The 15,464-nt window shown below is 33.3% G+C and overlaps 3 protein-coding genes across 3 annotated transcripts in view; 2 read left to right on the top strand and 1 right to left on the bottom strand.

The window, feature by feature from the left end:
* The first annotated feature begins 2,355 nt into the window (after positions 1 to 2,355).
* On the top strand, positions 2,356 to 4,958 carry LOC102592941 (subtilisin-like protease SBT1.2). The gene has a single exon (XM_006355845.2). The coding sequence runs from the start codon at positions 2,527 to 2,529 to the stop codon at positions 4,837 to 4,839; it is 2,313 nt and encodes a 770-aa protein (XP_006355907.1). The 5' UTR covers positions 2,356 to 2,526; the 3' UTR covers positions 4,840 to 4,958.
* A 67-nt stretch (positions 4,959 to 5,025) lies between these two features.
* Positions 5,026 to 6,724, bottom strand: LOC102586634 (photosystem II reaction center Psb28 protein). The gene is made up of 2 exons (XM_006355828.2): positions 6,555 to 6,724; positions 5,026 to 5,661 (listed from the first exon to the last, which is right to left on the bottom strand). The coding sequence occupies exons 1-2, from the start codon at positions 6,625 to 6,627 to the stop codon at positions 5,192 to 5,194; spliced, it is 543 nt and encodes a 180-aa protein (XP_006355890.1). The 5' UTR covers positions 6,628 to 6,724; the 3' UTR covers positions 5,026 to 5,191.
* Positions 6,725 to 14,860: 8,136 nt separating this feature from the next.
* LOC102586310 (probable aminopyrimidine aminohydrolase, mitochondrial) overlaps positions 14,861 to 15,464 on the top strand; it is a 5,242-nt gene continuing 4,638 nt past the window's right edge. The window contains exon 1 of the mRNA XM_006355827.2: positions 14,861 to 15,428. Within this exon, the coding sequence (XP_006355889.1) occupies positions 15,232 to 15,428 (197 nt within the window). The 5' untranslated portion in view covers positions 14,861 to 15,231. The remainder of the gene's footprint in view (positions 15,429 to 15,464) is intronic.

Below are 15,464 nucleotides of genomic sequence, written 5' to 3'. Positions count from 1 at the left end.
TTTCAGTCATGCCTTCTATTGTTAATTAATTGTTGGGACAGAGTGCCAGGTTAAATAAAGCTTCATTTTGGCTTCCATCCAATCTCGTTGGAGATAAGATATATCGCAAGCAGTGGGAATTACAAACACATTGAGAAGAATTTGCGCGTATAATTTCTTGTAGTTGTTTCTCAGATTTGTTGGATACCTTTGCAGCTGAAGTTCTGTTTTTTTTTTTTTGATAGCTTGCTCTGAAGCAATGGGTATATGATGATGATGCCCATGTAAAAGTTTGTGTATACTAATAAGTATTATTTCTTCTCCTTATACTCTGTTACTTAACTGCATTTCCATATTAAGCAATTCTACTGTTTGTGTTTATTGTGTTGTCAAGGTGTGTGCATTTTCTGCCTGATCAGTTGTTGGTGTTGAGGACAAGCTAGCAACGATTGCTTCTAAAGTTGTTCTGTCTTTCAAGAACAGACCTGCATTGTTTTTTTCTGCAGGCAAATATGTGAATACTGTTCCGGTAACGTGCATAACTTTGATGTTACTCAGTACCTTTGTTAGCATGTATAGGTGGAGTAATCTATGTGTGCGTTTAATTAAAAGTAGCATAAGTTCAAGATTTGTTGTCATAGTATCTTATTAGCACCCAAAGAGTAGTGGCTGTGGGTTTCCTAAGTTGGTTGTAGTAGTAGAGTCCTGGAAGGGACATTGGGCGTGTGGGTCCAAAACTCAGTTGACTCCTCGATGCACAAAAGGTGAGAATAAGTTGCAAATACTATTCAGTTTGTGCCTACCAAAATGACTACGTAAGAAAGTAGACTTTGCCTATTGTTAGTTGTAGTTTATAGGAAACTTAATGGGAACACCCACGCAACAATTAAAAATTAGTATTAGTTTTATAAAATATTACACTTTATTTCTATTTAGTGGGAAAAAAAATAATCCAGCAGGTATGAACACAGTGTACAATGGGGATATACAATTTACATATTTTTGTATTGGCTGCTATGTTTTATATATATCTCTCATGTCACTTAGATTTGTTGTTCTTGAGCTGAGGGTCTCCCGGAAACAGCCTCTCTACCTCCACGAGGTAGTGGCAAGGTCTGCGTACAATTTACCCTCCCCAGACCCCACCTAGTGGGATCTCACTGGGCATGTTGTTGTTGTTGTAGTAGTGTACAACAATGGGTCGTGTAAAAATTTCGTAAATAAATACGAGCAAATCCTAGTTACAATTTTGGTTCGATTTGGAAGAATGCAAATCGAAACCGAACTAAAATGAATGCTGTTTGGTTTTTGTTAATATGCTTGGTCGGTTTATATCGGTTATTTGATACTCTCTCAATCTTTTGAAGAAAAAAAATAAAATATTTAGTAGTGGTCTTTAATTTCATTTAGAAATTTGGTTTGATATTTGTAAATGTGATATCTAACACACATGATTCAAGAAAAGTTAACGCAAAATACATACAAACATACATCTCTTGAGATTGATGGAAAAGGTCTTAATTGTAAATGACAGGAGGAGGAATATGGGCTTGGTTTGAGAATCACTCAAGTATAATGTTTATATTATACCTGATTTGGAATTTCATATCATGATTTTACATTATTCAAATACATAAATTGACTAATTAGTTTATATTTTGGAACAAAACAGCACGGTTTTATATCTACCAACCAATTATTTTCACATGTAAACAAAATTTGTAGTTGATATTTTCACTATTACCAACCTTTAAACCATTTATCACAGATACAACTATTACTCTCACCAACCAAATGTATTATTATTACTTCAAATCAATGCCTAACTTATCTATTATTACCAACCAAATTTATATTAGTGCTTGTAACCTAATTCATATCGAATGACCATTAGTGTTGGTTCGTCTTCTCACTCATCTAATCGAGAAATGCATGCTCAACGTAAGAAGATTGTTTATACTATGTGGAATGATTATACTAAAGTGTAGTACACTTTAACCTATATTGAATTTCACCTTTTTATTGAATTAAAGTTCTTTGTGATAGTGTATTATGCTTTGGTAAAATTGGACAATATGAGATTTTATGCTGATGAACAAAAAATGCAACTTAAAAAACTAAATTACATGTTCAAACAAAACTTAGATTTCATCTGAGGTAGTCGAACGGGCAAGAATATAGAGCCGTCATTCCATTGCAAGGAGCTAAGCGTGGCGTGACTCAATTGAATGCTGCTGCAGAAACTCAGAGCAAGATGGTGAAGTTTGGCGCCTGAGCATAAATGGTCTCTTTCTTGTGTAACAATTCATGAATCTATTAAATGAACAAAAAAGTGAAACTTCAAAGAATGTTTCTTCAAATATTAACACAATATCTCGTGAAAATCTTAGCAAAACCATCAGCTCCTCTCACTTTTAATGATACTCGTGAGGAAGAGCTCATAAATTTCACAAGTTTCTTCTTCAACACCCATATTTCAATTCTCTTCAAATACCCCATTCATTCTTCCAACAAATATGCATTCTTCGAAAAACAAATACACTTCCGATGGGATCGAGTACTCATTTATTCTCCTTTCTATGTCTTTTACTATGTTTTGTTTGCATACAAGCTCAAGATTTGCAAACTTACATAGTTCAGTTACATCCACATGGAGCAACAAGACCCCCTTTTAGCTCTAAACTACAATGGCACCTTTCTTTCCTTGCAAAAGCAGTTTCCTCTGGAGAACAAGACTCGTCTTCTCGTCTTTTGTACTCTTACCATTCTGCGATGGAAGGTTTTGCAGCTCGACTCACTGAAGATGAGGTTGAGTTGTTAAGGGAATCTAATGATGTGTTGTCGATACGTGCTGAGAGGAGGCTTGAAATTCAGACTACTTATTCTTACAAGTTCTTGGGATTAAGTCCAACGAGAGAAGGAGCTTGGTTGAAGTCTGGATTTGGTCGAGGGGCGATCATTGGAGTGTTGGATACTGGAGTTTGGCCAGAAAGTCCAAGTTTTGATGATCATGGGATGCCACCTGCTCCACAGAAGTGGAGGGGTGTCTGCCAAGGAGGACAGGATTTTAATTCTTCTAGTTGTAATCGCAAGCTTATTGGTGCAAGGTTTTTCAGAAAAGGACATCGTGTGGCTTCAATGACATCATCACCAGATGCAGTGGAGGAATATGTGTCGCCACGGGATTCCCATGGCCATGGTACACATACAGCATCCACTGCTGGAGGAGCTGCAGTTCCATTGGCTGGTGTGCTCGGAAATGGAGCAGGGGAGGCTCGAGGGATGGCCCCGGGTGCCCACATTGCAATATATAAAGTATGCTGGTTCAGTGGTTGTTACAGCTCTGATATACTTGCAGCAATGGATGTGGCCATCAGAGATGGAGTAGACATATTGTCACTCTCACTTGGTGGCTTCCCTATTCCACTTTATGATGATACTATTGCCATTGGAAGTTTCCGAGCCATGGAGCATGGAATTTCAGTTATATGTGCTGCAGGGAATAATGGACCAATCCAAAGTTCAGTAGCCAACGGTGCTCCTTGGATTGCCACTATTGGTGCTAGCACACTTGACAGGAGATTTCCAGCGTCAGTTCAGTTAGGCAACGGAAAGTTCCTGTACGGAGAATCCTTGTACCCTGGGAAGAAAGTTCCTAGCTCTCAGAAGAATCTTGAGATCGTTTATGTAAAGGATAAGGACAAGGGAAGTGAATTTTGCTTGAGAGGATCGCTATCAAAAGCACAAGTCCGAGGGAAAATGGTTGTGTGTGATAGGGGAGTCAATGGAAGGGCAGAAAAAGGCCAGGTTGTGAAGGAGGCAGGTGGTGCTGCCATGATCTTAGCAAATACAGCAATAAATATGGAGGAAGATTCCATTGATGTCCATGTCCTCCCAGCAACGTTGATTGGCTTCGATGAATCAATTCAATTACAAAACTACCTGAACTCAACAAAAAGACCAACAGCTCGATTCATATTTGGAGGAACGGTAATAGGAAAGTCTAGAGCACCTGCAGTAGCTCAGTTTTCGTCAAGGGGGCCAAGCTATACTGATCCTTCAATTCTCAAACCTGATTTGATTGCTCCAGGGGTAAACATAATTGCCGCTTGGCCACAAAACTTAGGCCCCAGTGGTCTTCCCGAAGATTCACGAAGAGTAAATTTCACTGTTATGTCAGGGACCTCAATGGCATGTCCTCATGTAAGTGGAATTGCCGCATTGCTCCATTCAGCTCATCCTAAATGGACTCCAGCAGCAATAAGATCCGCATTAATGACCACTGCAGATACAGCTGATCATATGGGAAAACCAATCATGGATGGAGATGCACCAGCTAAACTTTTTGCAGCTGGAGCTGGACACGTGAACCCTGGAAGAGCCATCGATCCTGGATTGATATATGACATCCAGGTTGATGAATATATCACTCATCTTTGCACTATCGGATACAGAAATTCTGAAGTCTTCAGCATTACTCATAGGAATGTCAGCTGCCATGACATTTTACAGAACAACAGGGGTTTCAGCCTAAATTACCCCTCAATTTCAATAACTTTCAGAGCAGGAATGACTAGAAAGATAATCAAGAGGAGAGTAACAAATGTGGGGAACCCTAACTCTATTTACTCAGTTGACATTGAGGCACCTGAGGGAGTCAAAGTGAGAGTGAAGCCACGTCGTCTGATATTTAAACATGTGAACCAAAGCTTAAGCTATAGAGTTTGGTTTATATCACGAAAGAAAATAGAGTCTAAAAGGATGAGCTTTGCAGAGGGGCAATTGACATGGTTCAATGTAGGAAACAAAGCCACGAAAGTTAAAAGTCCTATTTCCGTCACATGGGCATCAATGAAGTGATCACTATCACCACTATCACAAGCACCATATATTTCATTGTCTTAGTTCAAAATTTCCAATTAGGAATTTCACATCACATTATAAATTGATGTTAGAGCAGATACACTTTATCTTTCCACAAAGAAGAAATGATCGATAATCATTGAAATGATTTGTGTTTTACTAAGTAGATGTGTCTCCACAATGTTAAGAAGTATTAATATGTATAAATAGATTAGACAAAGCACGAGATTGCGCCTGAGTGAGGAATTTTCTCAAGTTTACACCTTTTGAACTAAATTACTCATAAACCAGTATGACAGACAAAAAATTCAAGAAATTGGCGAGGCAAAAGAAAACATACAATATAATCTCAACTTTTAACAAATTGCAAGCCATTTGAATTAGCATACCGCTCCATAAATCTCATGAACCTGTCCCAGTCTCGTGGAGTCCGCATAATATACTTAGCTTCAATTCCTGCAGGCTTTCCATTAACAAACTTAGCATTGACATCAACTGACGTTAGAACCCCTTCTTCGTCAATCATGTAGAATCCAGTGATATCCCCTACTTCACCAGATGAATCAAATACGGAGGGTTGATCAAACCTGAATATAGCCATACCATTTGTCCCATCCCTTGACTTTGTTAATTTCACATCTGGTATTGTTTGCTCATCAGTTCCTTGTATGAACTGAATTTTTGGTTGAACCATCATTATACATAGTCTGGACATTTTCTGGTTTTTGATATTGGTACTGAAACGCGAACGGGATAGGCACAATCGTTGGCCATTGAATGAAGAACCTGCACTTTGATGAACTATCCTTGATGCTATTCCTACAGTACATGACACAAACAACAATTATCAATTTTGATTAACTGAGTTCCCTAATATACTACTCCCTCCTTCCCAATTTTTCAATCAGTTTTAAAAAAATGACACATAGAAATATTGGAAAAATTACCTATGTACACAATTTATTTTATCATATTCTCGAAAACTCCCTACCATTTGAAAAATTACAAAAATTTGTACTCTCTCCTATTCTCGGATACATCACTCTTACGCAATGCATCAGGACGCAATGCAATGTATATTAAGAATATTGAGCAATGTATCGATACAGGTGTGTCTTGTATCAACAAAGGTAATGTATTGGGACGCGATGTATCATTGAGTGATGTATCCAAAATGGGGATATATTGGGACATTGAGTGATGTATCCGAATCCGGGACGCGATGTATTGGAACATTGGGTGATGTATCCGAAATCCTTAAATTTTAAGGAATTTTTGTAATTTGGAAAAAGAAAATAGAGATTTGATATAATCAACTCTTAACACTATGAGATTTATGTAAAATTACCTTTTATATTTAGTAACAATTTAATTTAAAAATGTTAATTTTACCCTTAATCTTAATAAAATGATTTATAGCAACACAAACATGACTTATTTCATATCACAAGTTTCAAAAGTATTTGTTTATTTCTTAAATTCCGTGTCAAATCAAATGAAATAGTTTTTTTTGAAAAAAGGTCTATTATATTGGAAGATCAGTAAGGAAGACAATAGGAATTGAACCCACACCTACTGTGTCGAAGACTCTCACTGATATCACTAGATAGTAAGTGTACTACATTTCAAGTTCCGATACACATCTGACAAAATTACTCATAAATCAAGTTTAAAAAGACAGTAAAGTTGCATTAACAGATTTTGTTACATACCGAGAAGAGATCGAGGCTGATGCGAAGTGTGAGAAAGTGCAGGAGAAAATGCAAGAGATTGAAGAGTCGCCATTAGAGAGAATGTAGTATGGAGGAGAGAGAATAGACTAAAAACAGATGATGGATGTGTTCTGTCTGGTTGTAACAACGACAGCCATTCACTTGTTTAGATTAGCTTACCCATACGGTTTATTTTTGAGCCAACCACCATCACAATTCACAATACACTCCCGCCAACTTTTTCTACATTGGAATTGGGCTGAAAATTTTCTCAAAAACATGGGCTTGATTTTTATATTAGCCCAATAAGAATGTCTTATTAAATTGTTCACAAGTCTTAGTAAATTCATAGATTTTGCATATGTTATTCTATTCACCCTAGGTCGATAGAGATGTGCCATGATATAAAGGATATCTATTGATGGCGCGGGATGAAAAAAAAACATTATTGAGTTTGTGGGCCCAATGTCCCTATCGTTAGTATGTGAAAGTTGAGCATCAAAAGCTAGATATTGTCACTTGTTCGTTCCTCGTGATGAAGATACTGAAGGTTAGAGTACTTCTCTCATTTTAGATTCAGTACATATGTGTGTGTCTCAAAATGTTAGTGCTTGTGTCTTCCTTCTTAAGGTTATGACCTCAATAAAAGTTAAGTTCGGAGAAGTTAGTTGAGTTAGCTACCCTAACTTGCCCATCATTCGAGGATGGATGATTTCAAATGGGAGATATTGTAAGACCTCAGATTTCGAACCTATGAATACTTAGCACTTAGCACACCCAACCTAAAATTTCAGTATCGAATTTCCACGACCAGCATCAACGAGCCATGAATGAGGTCTATGAGATCAGAGAGGTAACATTTAGTCTGAGTTTCACGAGTAGTAGAAGATCCTCGTGAACTCGATCTTGAAAGTCGTTAATCAGCCTCAATTTAAGAATTCTCTCTATGAGATGTGAAAATGAATTCATGGATGAGAATTTGAAAGTGGGTAGAATCACCTGAGTTCCCCAAAAGGAGTCCATGGGGCATGGATCACTCCACAAGTCGTGGATGGTCCTCGTGGACTCGACCCCTCATGAGTTTTTTCGAGGTTATTTAGGTCTTTTTCTTATTTTTTCTAAGTCTAAATCTCGATATTTTAGCATCTATTTGGAGAGTATATCACGGTATTCTCTTATTCTTCTCCCAAAACTTTGAGAAAGACTCAAGAAGAGCAAAACTTAGGATTTCAAGCTTCTCCATCAAGTTCCTCTCAAGAACTCTTGTTCTTTCAAGTATGTACGGCTATCACTGTGAGGAATTAAGTTTTTTCTCACGATCTATAATTTTAGTTAGTAAGATCAAAGTTAAGATTTTACCCCTAAAGTCCTTGATTTTGATTTCTTCTATTTCCAATGTACTCATTGTTGATCCTATAATTGAAATCATTATACTTTATATTATTGATGATCCTTGATTGATTTAGGGCCATGTTATTCTATCACATGACCCTTCTTAATTAAAATAATTTGAAAACCTTGTAATATTGATTCCTACGCATTGTTTTCATGTGTAAAATTATTACAAGTTTTAAGAAAGTATTTTAAAAAGAGTTTCAAGAAATTGTATTTTGTATCACGATGAATATTTTATTTTTTAAAAAAAAGTGTAAGCAGTTTTTTAAAAGAAAGTATGTTCAGTTTTAAGGAAAGCATGTCTCGGATTTGAGAAAGCATAGTTAGATTTTTCAGCATAGTCAAGTTTTAAAGTTTAGTTCATTATAATGAAATATTATTGAGCATAGACTTGAAGTATAAGACTTTTAGTTTTTCCCCTAAAGTGGGATACTCTTTTTTAAAGTGGGACATCTTTATATATAGTTATTGAGAACAATGCTTGTTTAGGGAGTAGTATTGAGCACTGAGTTGAGTAAGGTATCAGATAATTTGAACGACAGAACTACGCCGTCACCATAGGATAGAATAGTGTCGTTGATTCATATTACTCCTTAGAATGCCATTTATAAGGGCATGCATGTAGATTTGATTCATTTGTTAAGTTTGTTATTTACCCTAGCAAGGTATAAAGTGACGTCAAGATGACGTGTTATCATGAGGTTCACGTGATGGTTGTCACTTAGAGAAACTTTCTAAGAAAAGTGAAGTTATGTTATTTTTAGAAATTGCTATATTTGCATATTTTTAGTTGTAAAGTTTGTTTTTAAAAGAAAATCTGCATGCTTTACTATTTCATTGACTATATTTCAATCTATATTAAGAGTTACTCCTTCAACTCAGTAAATTTAGTTTAGTAAATTGTTTCGTTCAACTATTTTATATATTGTACGTTCTATGTACTACCTCCATTTGGTGCTGTATTTTTAAATAATGTCGATTCAAGTATTCAGGATCGGCACCAAACACTTCATTGGGATCTTTTTCCTTCCGCATTGGTGAGACCTTCTTACTTTCGGAGGGCTCCAGTTTATCTAGCTTATTTATTGATTATTAATTTTTTTCTAGTAGATTATTCATATAGTTATGGGTCTCCCGACACCTATCTTCAGTACATTAGAGGCTTCATAGGTGATTCTAGTAAGGGGAAAGGTAGACTGCTTACCATAAACAGAAGATTGATATCGCACATAAGGCCTGATATCGCCCTATTAGAAATACCGATTCAAGTTATAGTACTTCCTCAGAGCGATTGAACTAGCTATTCAGTGAAATTATAGTCTTAGTTGTTTACAAACATCTTCTTTATTATCATTAAGGCTTCATATTTATAAAACTATCGAGTTATATTTTCTCAATCAGATATATGCTCATCTTTTAAAATGTTTCGCATAGTTGTTATAGTTTTTAGTTTAGTACTCCCTCCGTCCCATTTTATATCACCTTTCAGATTTGAAGATTCAAACAAGTCTATCTTTGACCGTAAAATTTTTCATAGATCTTTTAAACATTTTGAATTATCAATTATTGTGACTCATAGTACTTTTTACGTAGTTTACAACTATATACATTTCATTTAAAAAAAATTGAAGATTTCATGCAAAAAATTTCAGTCAAATTAAAACTGTTTGACTCTCAAATAATAAAGGGTGTCATATAAATTGGGACAGAGGGAGTAATAAGCTAGGTCAAAGGTTTATTTAGGATCCAAAATGATTCTGAGTACCAGCCACGTCTAGAGTATATGCTCGAAACTTGACAGGGACTAAAGTATGTCCATCCAGTCTTTCATATATGATGCCGCAAAAATGCATAGAAGACCCTTCTTATATTGAACTAGTTGAGGATGTCCAAATCTTAGATGAGTTGTTGTACGAAGAGACTCCAGTTGCGATACTAGATCAGTCAGTCCGTAGATTGAGGATCAAAGATGTGGTTTCCATAGAAGTCTTGTGAAGGAACAAGAATGTCGAGAAAATCCAAGAAGGTTATGAGGTGATATCCTTACTTGTTCAAAGCACCATTATGAAAGTATGCCAGCCTAGATATAGAGCTTGGGGTGAGTTACCCTCTTCAGTTTGAAAACTTTTATTCATGTGACTTTGATTTTCATTCGAGGATGAATGTTCAGAAGGGGTAGAGGATGTAACACCCCACTCATTCGAAATATTCAAATTAATTTGTACCTTCGGGACAAGATTAAAAGGGTGTTCGGATTGACTTTTTAAAGCTAACAATCATAAGTTGGTCATACCTAACTTCTGACTTTTAGCTTATTTTTATACATTTTTGTCTAAAAGTAAGTGCTTAAAACACACTTTTTATCTTTCTCAAACACCTCTAAAAATAAAAATAAAAAGCTTAAAAGTCAAAAAAGTTACTTTAAATAAGTCAATGCAAACACACTCAAAGAGCGCGTAGTATGCTAAGAAGGATGTGATATAAGATACATTGAATCACACAATGATCGTATGTTATGTTTTGAAATCAAGCAAGTTGTTAAACAAAAGTTGGCGAAAGTTATTGTAAATTACTTTCTTAAATTCTTTAAACTTTGGGTTAGATGTCTCAAAACTTTTATCTCAATCTATAGAGAGTTAAAGGGATCACTACCTATCAATTTGAAGATCTACAAGTCTAGTTTCCATGATATTAAATCATTTAGTCATATGACTTTAGAATAGAAAGATATTCAGATTTTTATGAGACTGCACAAGTAAACGGTGAAGTGGGCCCTAGGTCGGTGGAGGGTTTATAATATCCTCTTCAAAAAAAATTTCACTTGTTTTAATGGAGAACCATAAAACTCAGATATTAACACATAAATTCACCCTTTGATATTGATGATCTTAGCTTGGGTCCTTGTGGTATAATTTGCTCTGTCGATTTGTGTATATAGATTATGTTAGAGCCAATGGAGCGTATTGTGGATATTGTACTTATTTCTACTTCTTTTATAAAAATATGTTAGACTTATATTGTTGTTGGTTGTTGTCCCTCTTTGGTATGTTATGTTGTGTTTTTCTTATTATTTTCTATGTATTCTTTACTTTTGTATTATTTTATTAGCTGCTCCGATTTTCTTTTTTTATTCAAGATGAAGTCCATCTCAACAACAGAAATAATAGGTTTTAAAATAGGGATATATTTAGACTTGAAAGTTTGTTAACGGGATATGAGTAAAGTTGTCAAAATGGATTAGTTCAGTCTAAGCCCCATGAGCCAAGAAATTTGATGGGCTAGAATGAATTGATCTTTCATTTAGGACCTTGAAATGGTCAACCCAACCCAACGCTAAAAGGGTCGTGAGATAACCTTTTTTCTTCTTTTTTTCTTTTCAATCTAAATCAAACTTAAAATTATGTCAATATATTAAGTTTTTAACATGCTTAACAAAATTATATGAAAGCACATAATAGTTACAATCATAACATACATTATACATATGATTAGTGGTGCTTCCAATTATAATCTGATATCTAAAATATATAACATCATGAAAATGAAAATGAAAAGATTTTTATATCAAATGTGACAAACAATGATATCGTTTCAATGATTCTAGATAAAAATCTAGCAAATTTTTTTTTTTTTTAAAATAATGATTATTTTTGACAAATAAATAAATAAATAAATTTTGAAAAAACAAACTTGTAAACTAAAGAACAATTACGCCTTCAATTTTTTAGTTATTTTAATTCAATTAAATAATATGTTTGGCACATGGATCAACCCCGACCCAACTTTGGTCAAGCCTCGAGGACCAAGGACTTATTTTGACCTAACCTATAAACCTTAATTTTAAATGGGCTTGAAAAATCTTTTTCTAACTCTATCTCAATAACGAGTTGAATTAAATTGAATTGACAGCATGAGCTAAGCCAGCCCATTTTGATGACATAACTCATTTTAACGACTCTAAAATATAAGCATTATTAAGCTAATTTGCTATCAAAGATGTCATTTTTGTCCTATATCTAATAGTTATAGCCTCCTCCACATAGTTAATAATGAACACTTAAATAAGTAATCTAATTGTGTGAAAAGAGAACCAATAGTAATTTGGTCAACTCTAACATAATATTATTTATTTTTGTTTTGGCTTTTGAGATTAACAATATAATTAATAAACACTTTATAATGAGATTGTGAGAAAAGAATCATAGTAATTTAATCAACTCAAACACTTGATTCATCTATTATTACTAGATGAAGAGCTCCCGTGTTGCGCACGGCCCAACAATTTCAATTTTGATATACTTTCCTTGTTCAATTTTACACCTTGTTATTTAATAAGAATAAATTTTTATTTTTATTAATCATTTTAAATATATTAATAAAGAGAATTAATATTTTTCATTATTAACCTTACCAGTTGGCATTAATTACTTATTCTACAATTTATTTTTCAAGATTCAATATTAAATATAATATAGTTAATATGGATACAATAGTAAAATATATAGTCATATCAACCATTATTATTTAATGGGCAGGAATTTATTTATGTTCCGACTGCTACTGTGGTTCCTAATATAATATTTTTCATTTTTATATCTATTAAATCCAATTTTATTTTTTTTAAATCCAATTTCCCTTTTTCTTATTCAAATTTTATGTTGCACTCAATTGGAATTTGAATACTTGTGTATATAAATTTTAATTTTATTTAATTTCAGATTATGTCAAACAATATTTTTTTAGAGAGAAGTATGGAAGACACTTCTAAATTTGACGCGGATTATTAGTTTCATTTCTGAATTATTGACAACTTTAAAAACACTCATTTATTTGACTAGCTGAACTTAAATACACTCAATTTTAAATCCATTCAATTTCAATTGGTCTTTTCTCCATCACAATTATTGTGCAAAGACATCTAAAATAATAAGTCTTGGACAGTTTATTTGTGAAAAAAATTGTATTTTCGTTAAGAAGTGTAAATTAAAATTTTAATGTGGCCTTTTTTTTCTATAACAAAATGTATATTATGACATAATTAATGTTAAACCCCAAATAGAGTTCAACAATTAATTGAACAAAAATTTGGCTAAAAATGAGTGAAGTAATGATAAATCAAAATATTTTTATTCCGAAAAGAACTTAACTTGATAGGTAGGAATAATTTTAGCTTTAGACTTTTCATTTTATTCTTAAAATAAGATTGAATTATAGTCCAACAAAAATTTATGACATGTTTTAAATTATAAATATCAAGTATTTTTTAAATCTTTGTGTCTAATATGTAATTTAATTTGTCTTGTATATAAAATCAGAAAGTCAAAATCGCAATTCAAATATAAGATTATAGGAATATATATGAAGTCAAATTCAATATCACAAGTTACATTTAAAAAAAATAAAATTACTTACTTCTTTAATAAATCTAGCTAGTAAGTGCACTAAGTATCAATATAAATCTTATATTATAAATAATAATAATCAAACAAAAAATTAATTTTTTTTCAATACAACATAAATAACTTTTAGCGGCAATAAATATACATATTAACAAAGAGTGCTAAAGTCTTTATTGACATTAGTTAATTGTAATTGGATACAATGTCACTATAAGTTTTAGAAACACTTACAAAGAGAGCTAATTGCCACTAAAAATACATATTTAGCGACAATTAAACTATTATCGTTAATAAAATATCGTTAAAATCAATTTTAGTATGTCAATACGTTTATTAATAAAATAATACATACGACTAAACAATGTTTAGATAAGTAAATAATGGTAAGTTGAAAAATATAGAGGAAAGAAAAATGTACGCTGAGGAAAATTTTCCACCAACGTAATTGCTCAATTGCAAATTAAATGACCAAAATACCCTTAACATGCCAAGCAGGCATGTTGATACCAATAGTTATACTGACTCTTCTAATAGGGTAGAATAAGTAGACAACACTAACAAAGATAAAGTAACAAGCAAATAAAAAGATTGATTCATTATTTGTAATATTATTAGTCAATTTCGTAATATCAATCAACCAATTTATTGAGTAATTTGTAAATAAACTATTAAACTAATAAAATTATATTGTTCAACTTCATTCAAAAACAAAATTCGAAAATCATTTCTATTTTTGACCATTTCATAGATTTAAGTATTATTCATTTGTTTTGACCTGTGATATTAACAAAATCTACTATTATTAATTGTATGATAAAAGAATGTGATAGTAATAACTTTGATTCACAAGGAAGGAGGGGGGAGCGGTGGGTAGTTTGAATTATAGTAAAGTAGCAGCCAGTAGGTAGACCATTCCATAATGGTACAACGATGAAACTGCTTTATTTTAAGAGAATTTTTTAGAAATAGGTTATATAGTTTTGATAATTGCACTCCATAGTTATAATTTTATTCGTTATAGAAGCTGTGGTTTGTATATTTCGCTTGCGAATATATAAGTAGGATACGTATATACAAATTATGTATTTATACATTTAGGAACTTTTCAGAATTTCGTTTGTATATTTCGCTTGCCAATATACAAACACGTTAATTTATTATGAATTTTTCATAAATCGTATACAAATAATTAGAGTAAGCATATACAAAATTTTGAATTTATAAATTCAGCAACCGAATTATACAAATTTTGGATTTATACAAGTCAGACTAATAACAAGAATTAGAAAAACTATCTATAGCCGCAAATTACATTTTTCTTAAACTGTAGCTATAATACCTAATATAGGCTAAATATTTTCTATTCTGCTTAATTTTCCCTTATTTTAATCAGTCAATTCAAATTTAAGCTCTTGATATGAAGAAATTTTTATTGAAAATATCATCGCAAATGAGTTTTGTAATATGCTATTTGAATTAGTCCGAACTCAATTAAAAAAATAAGAGTAGGACCATTCCGTATGGTGTACCTGCAAGTTGCTTGCTTCGTTGCCACCACCGCATTTAGCGCCCCCCTTTTCCATCCCCACAACCTCCATTCTTCCTTTCTCTTTTTTCAACTCTTTGATTCCTTCCTTTCACCAACACTTCTTTCATCATCTCTATACTTCTTTCTTTGGTCAGAGACGACCTGTGACCAACTCAAACTTAGTCTTCTCACAAACAAACGCGCATTCCCCCCATTTCTCTTTTTACACCAAATCTATAAGAAAAATCGACTTTTTATCACGTCTCTTACACACCCTTTTCATCTTTTTTCAAACAAAGTTGCCAATCTTGAATTGCTTGTTGTGACAAGCTCAGATTAGTTTGGTAAGTTGGAGATGATAATGGAAGGATTTCAAGCAACCCCAGATGATGGTGGGATAGCAAAGAGGCTTTGGGTCAAGTTCAAGAACGAATCTTTATGTGCTCTTTATACTCCTTTTGTCGTCTGTTTGGCATCTGGGACTTTAGATTCAAAATCATTTCTTCACTGTATCTCTCAAGATGTATATTTTCTTCAAGCTTTTGCTCACGCGTAAGAACCCTTTCCCCCCCCCCCCCCCCCCTTCAC

Source organism: Solanum tuberosum, unplaced genomic scaffold (genome assembly GCF_000226075.1).
Source record: "Solanum tuberosum cultivar DM 1-3 516 R44 unplaced genomic scaffold, SolTub_3.0 scf00207, whole genome shotgun sequence".
NCBI lineage: Eukaryota > Viridiplantae > Streptophyta > Magnoliopsida > Solanales > Solanaceae > Solanum > Solanum tuberosum.
This window is presented reverse-complemented; position numbering and strand designations above follow the sequence as displayed.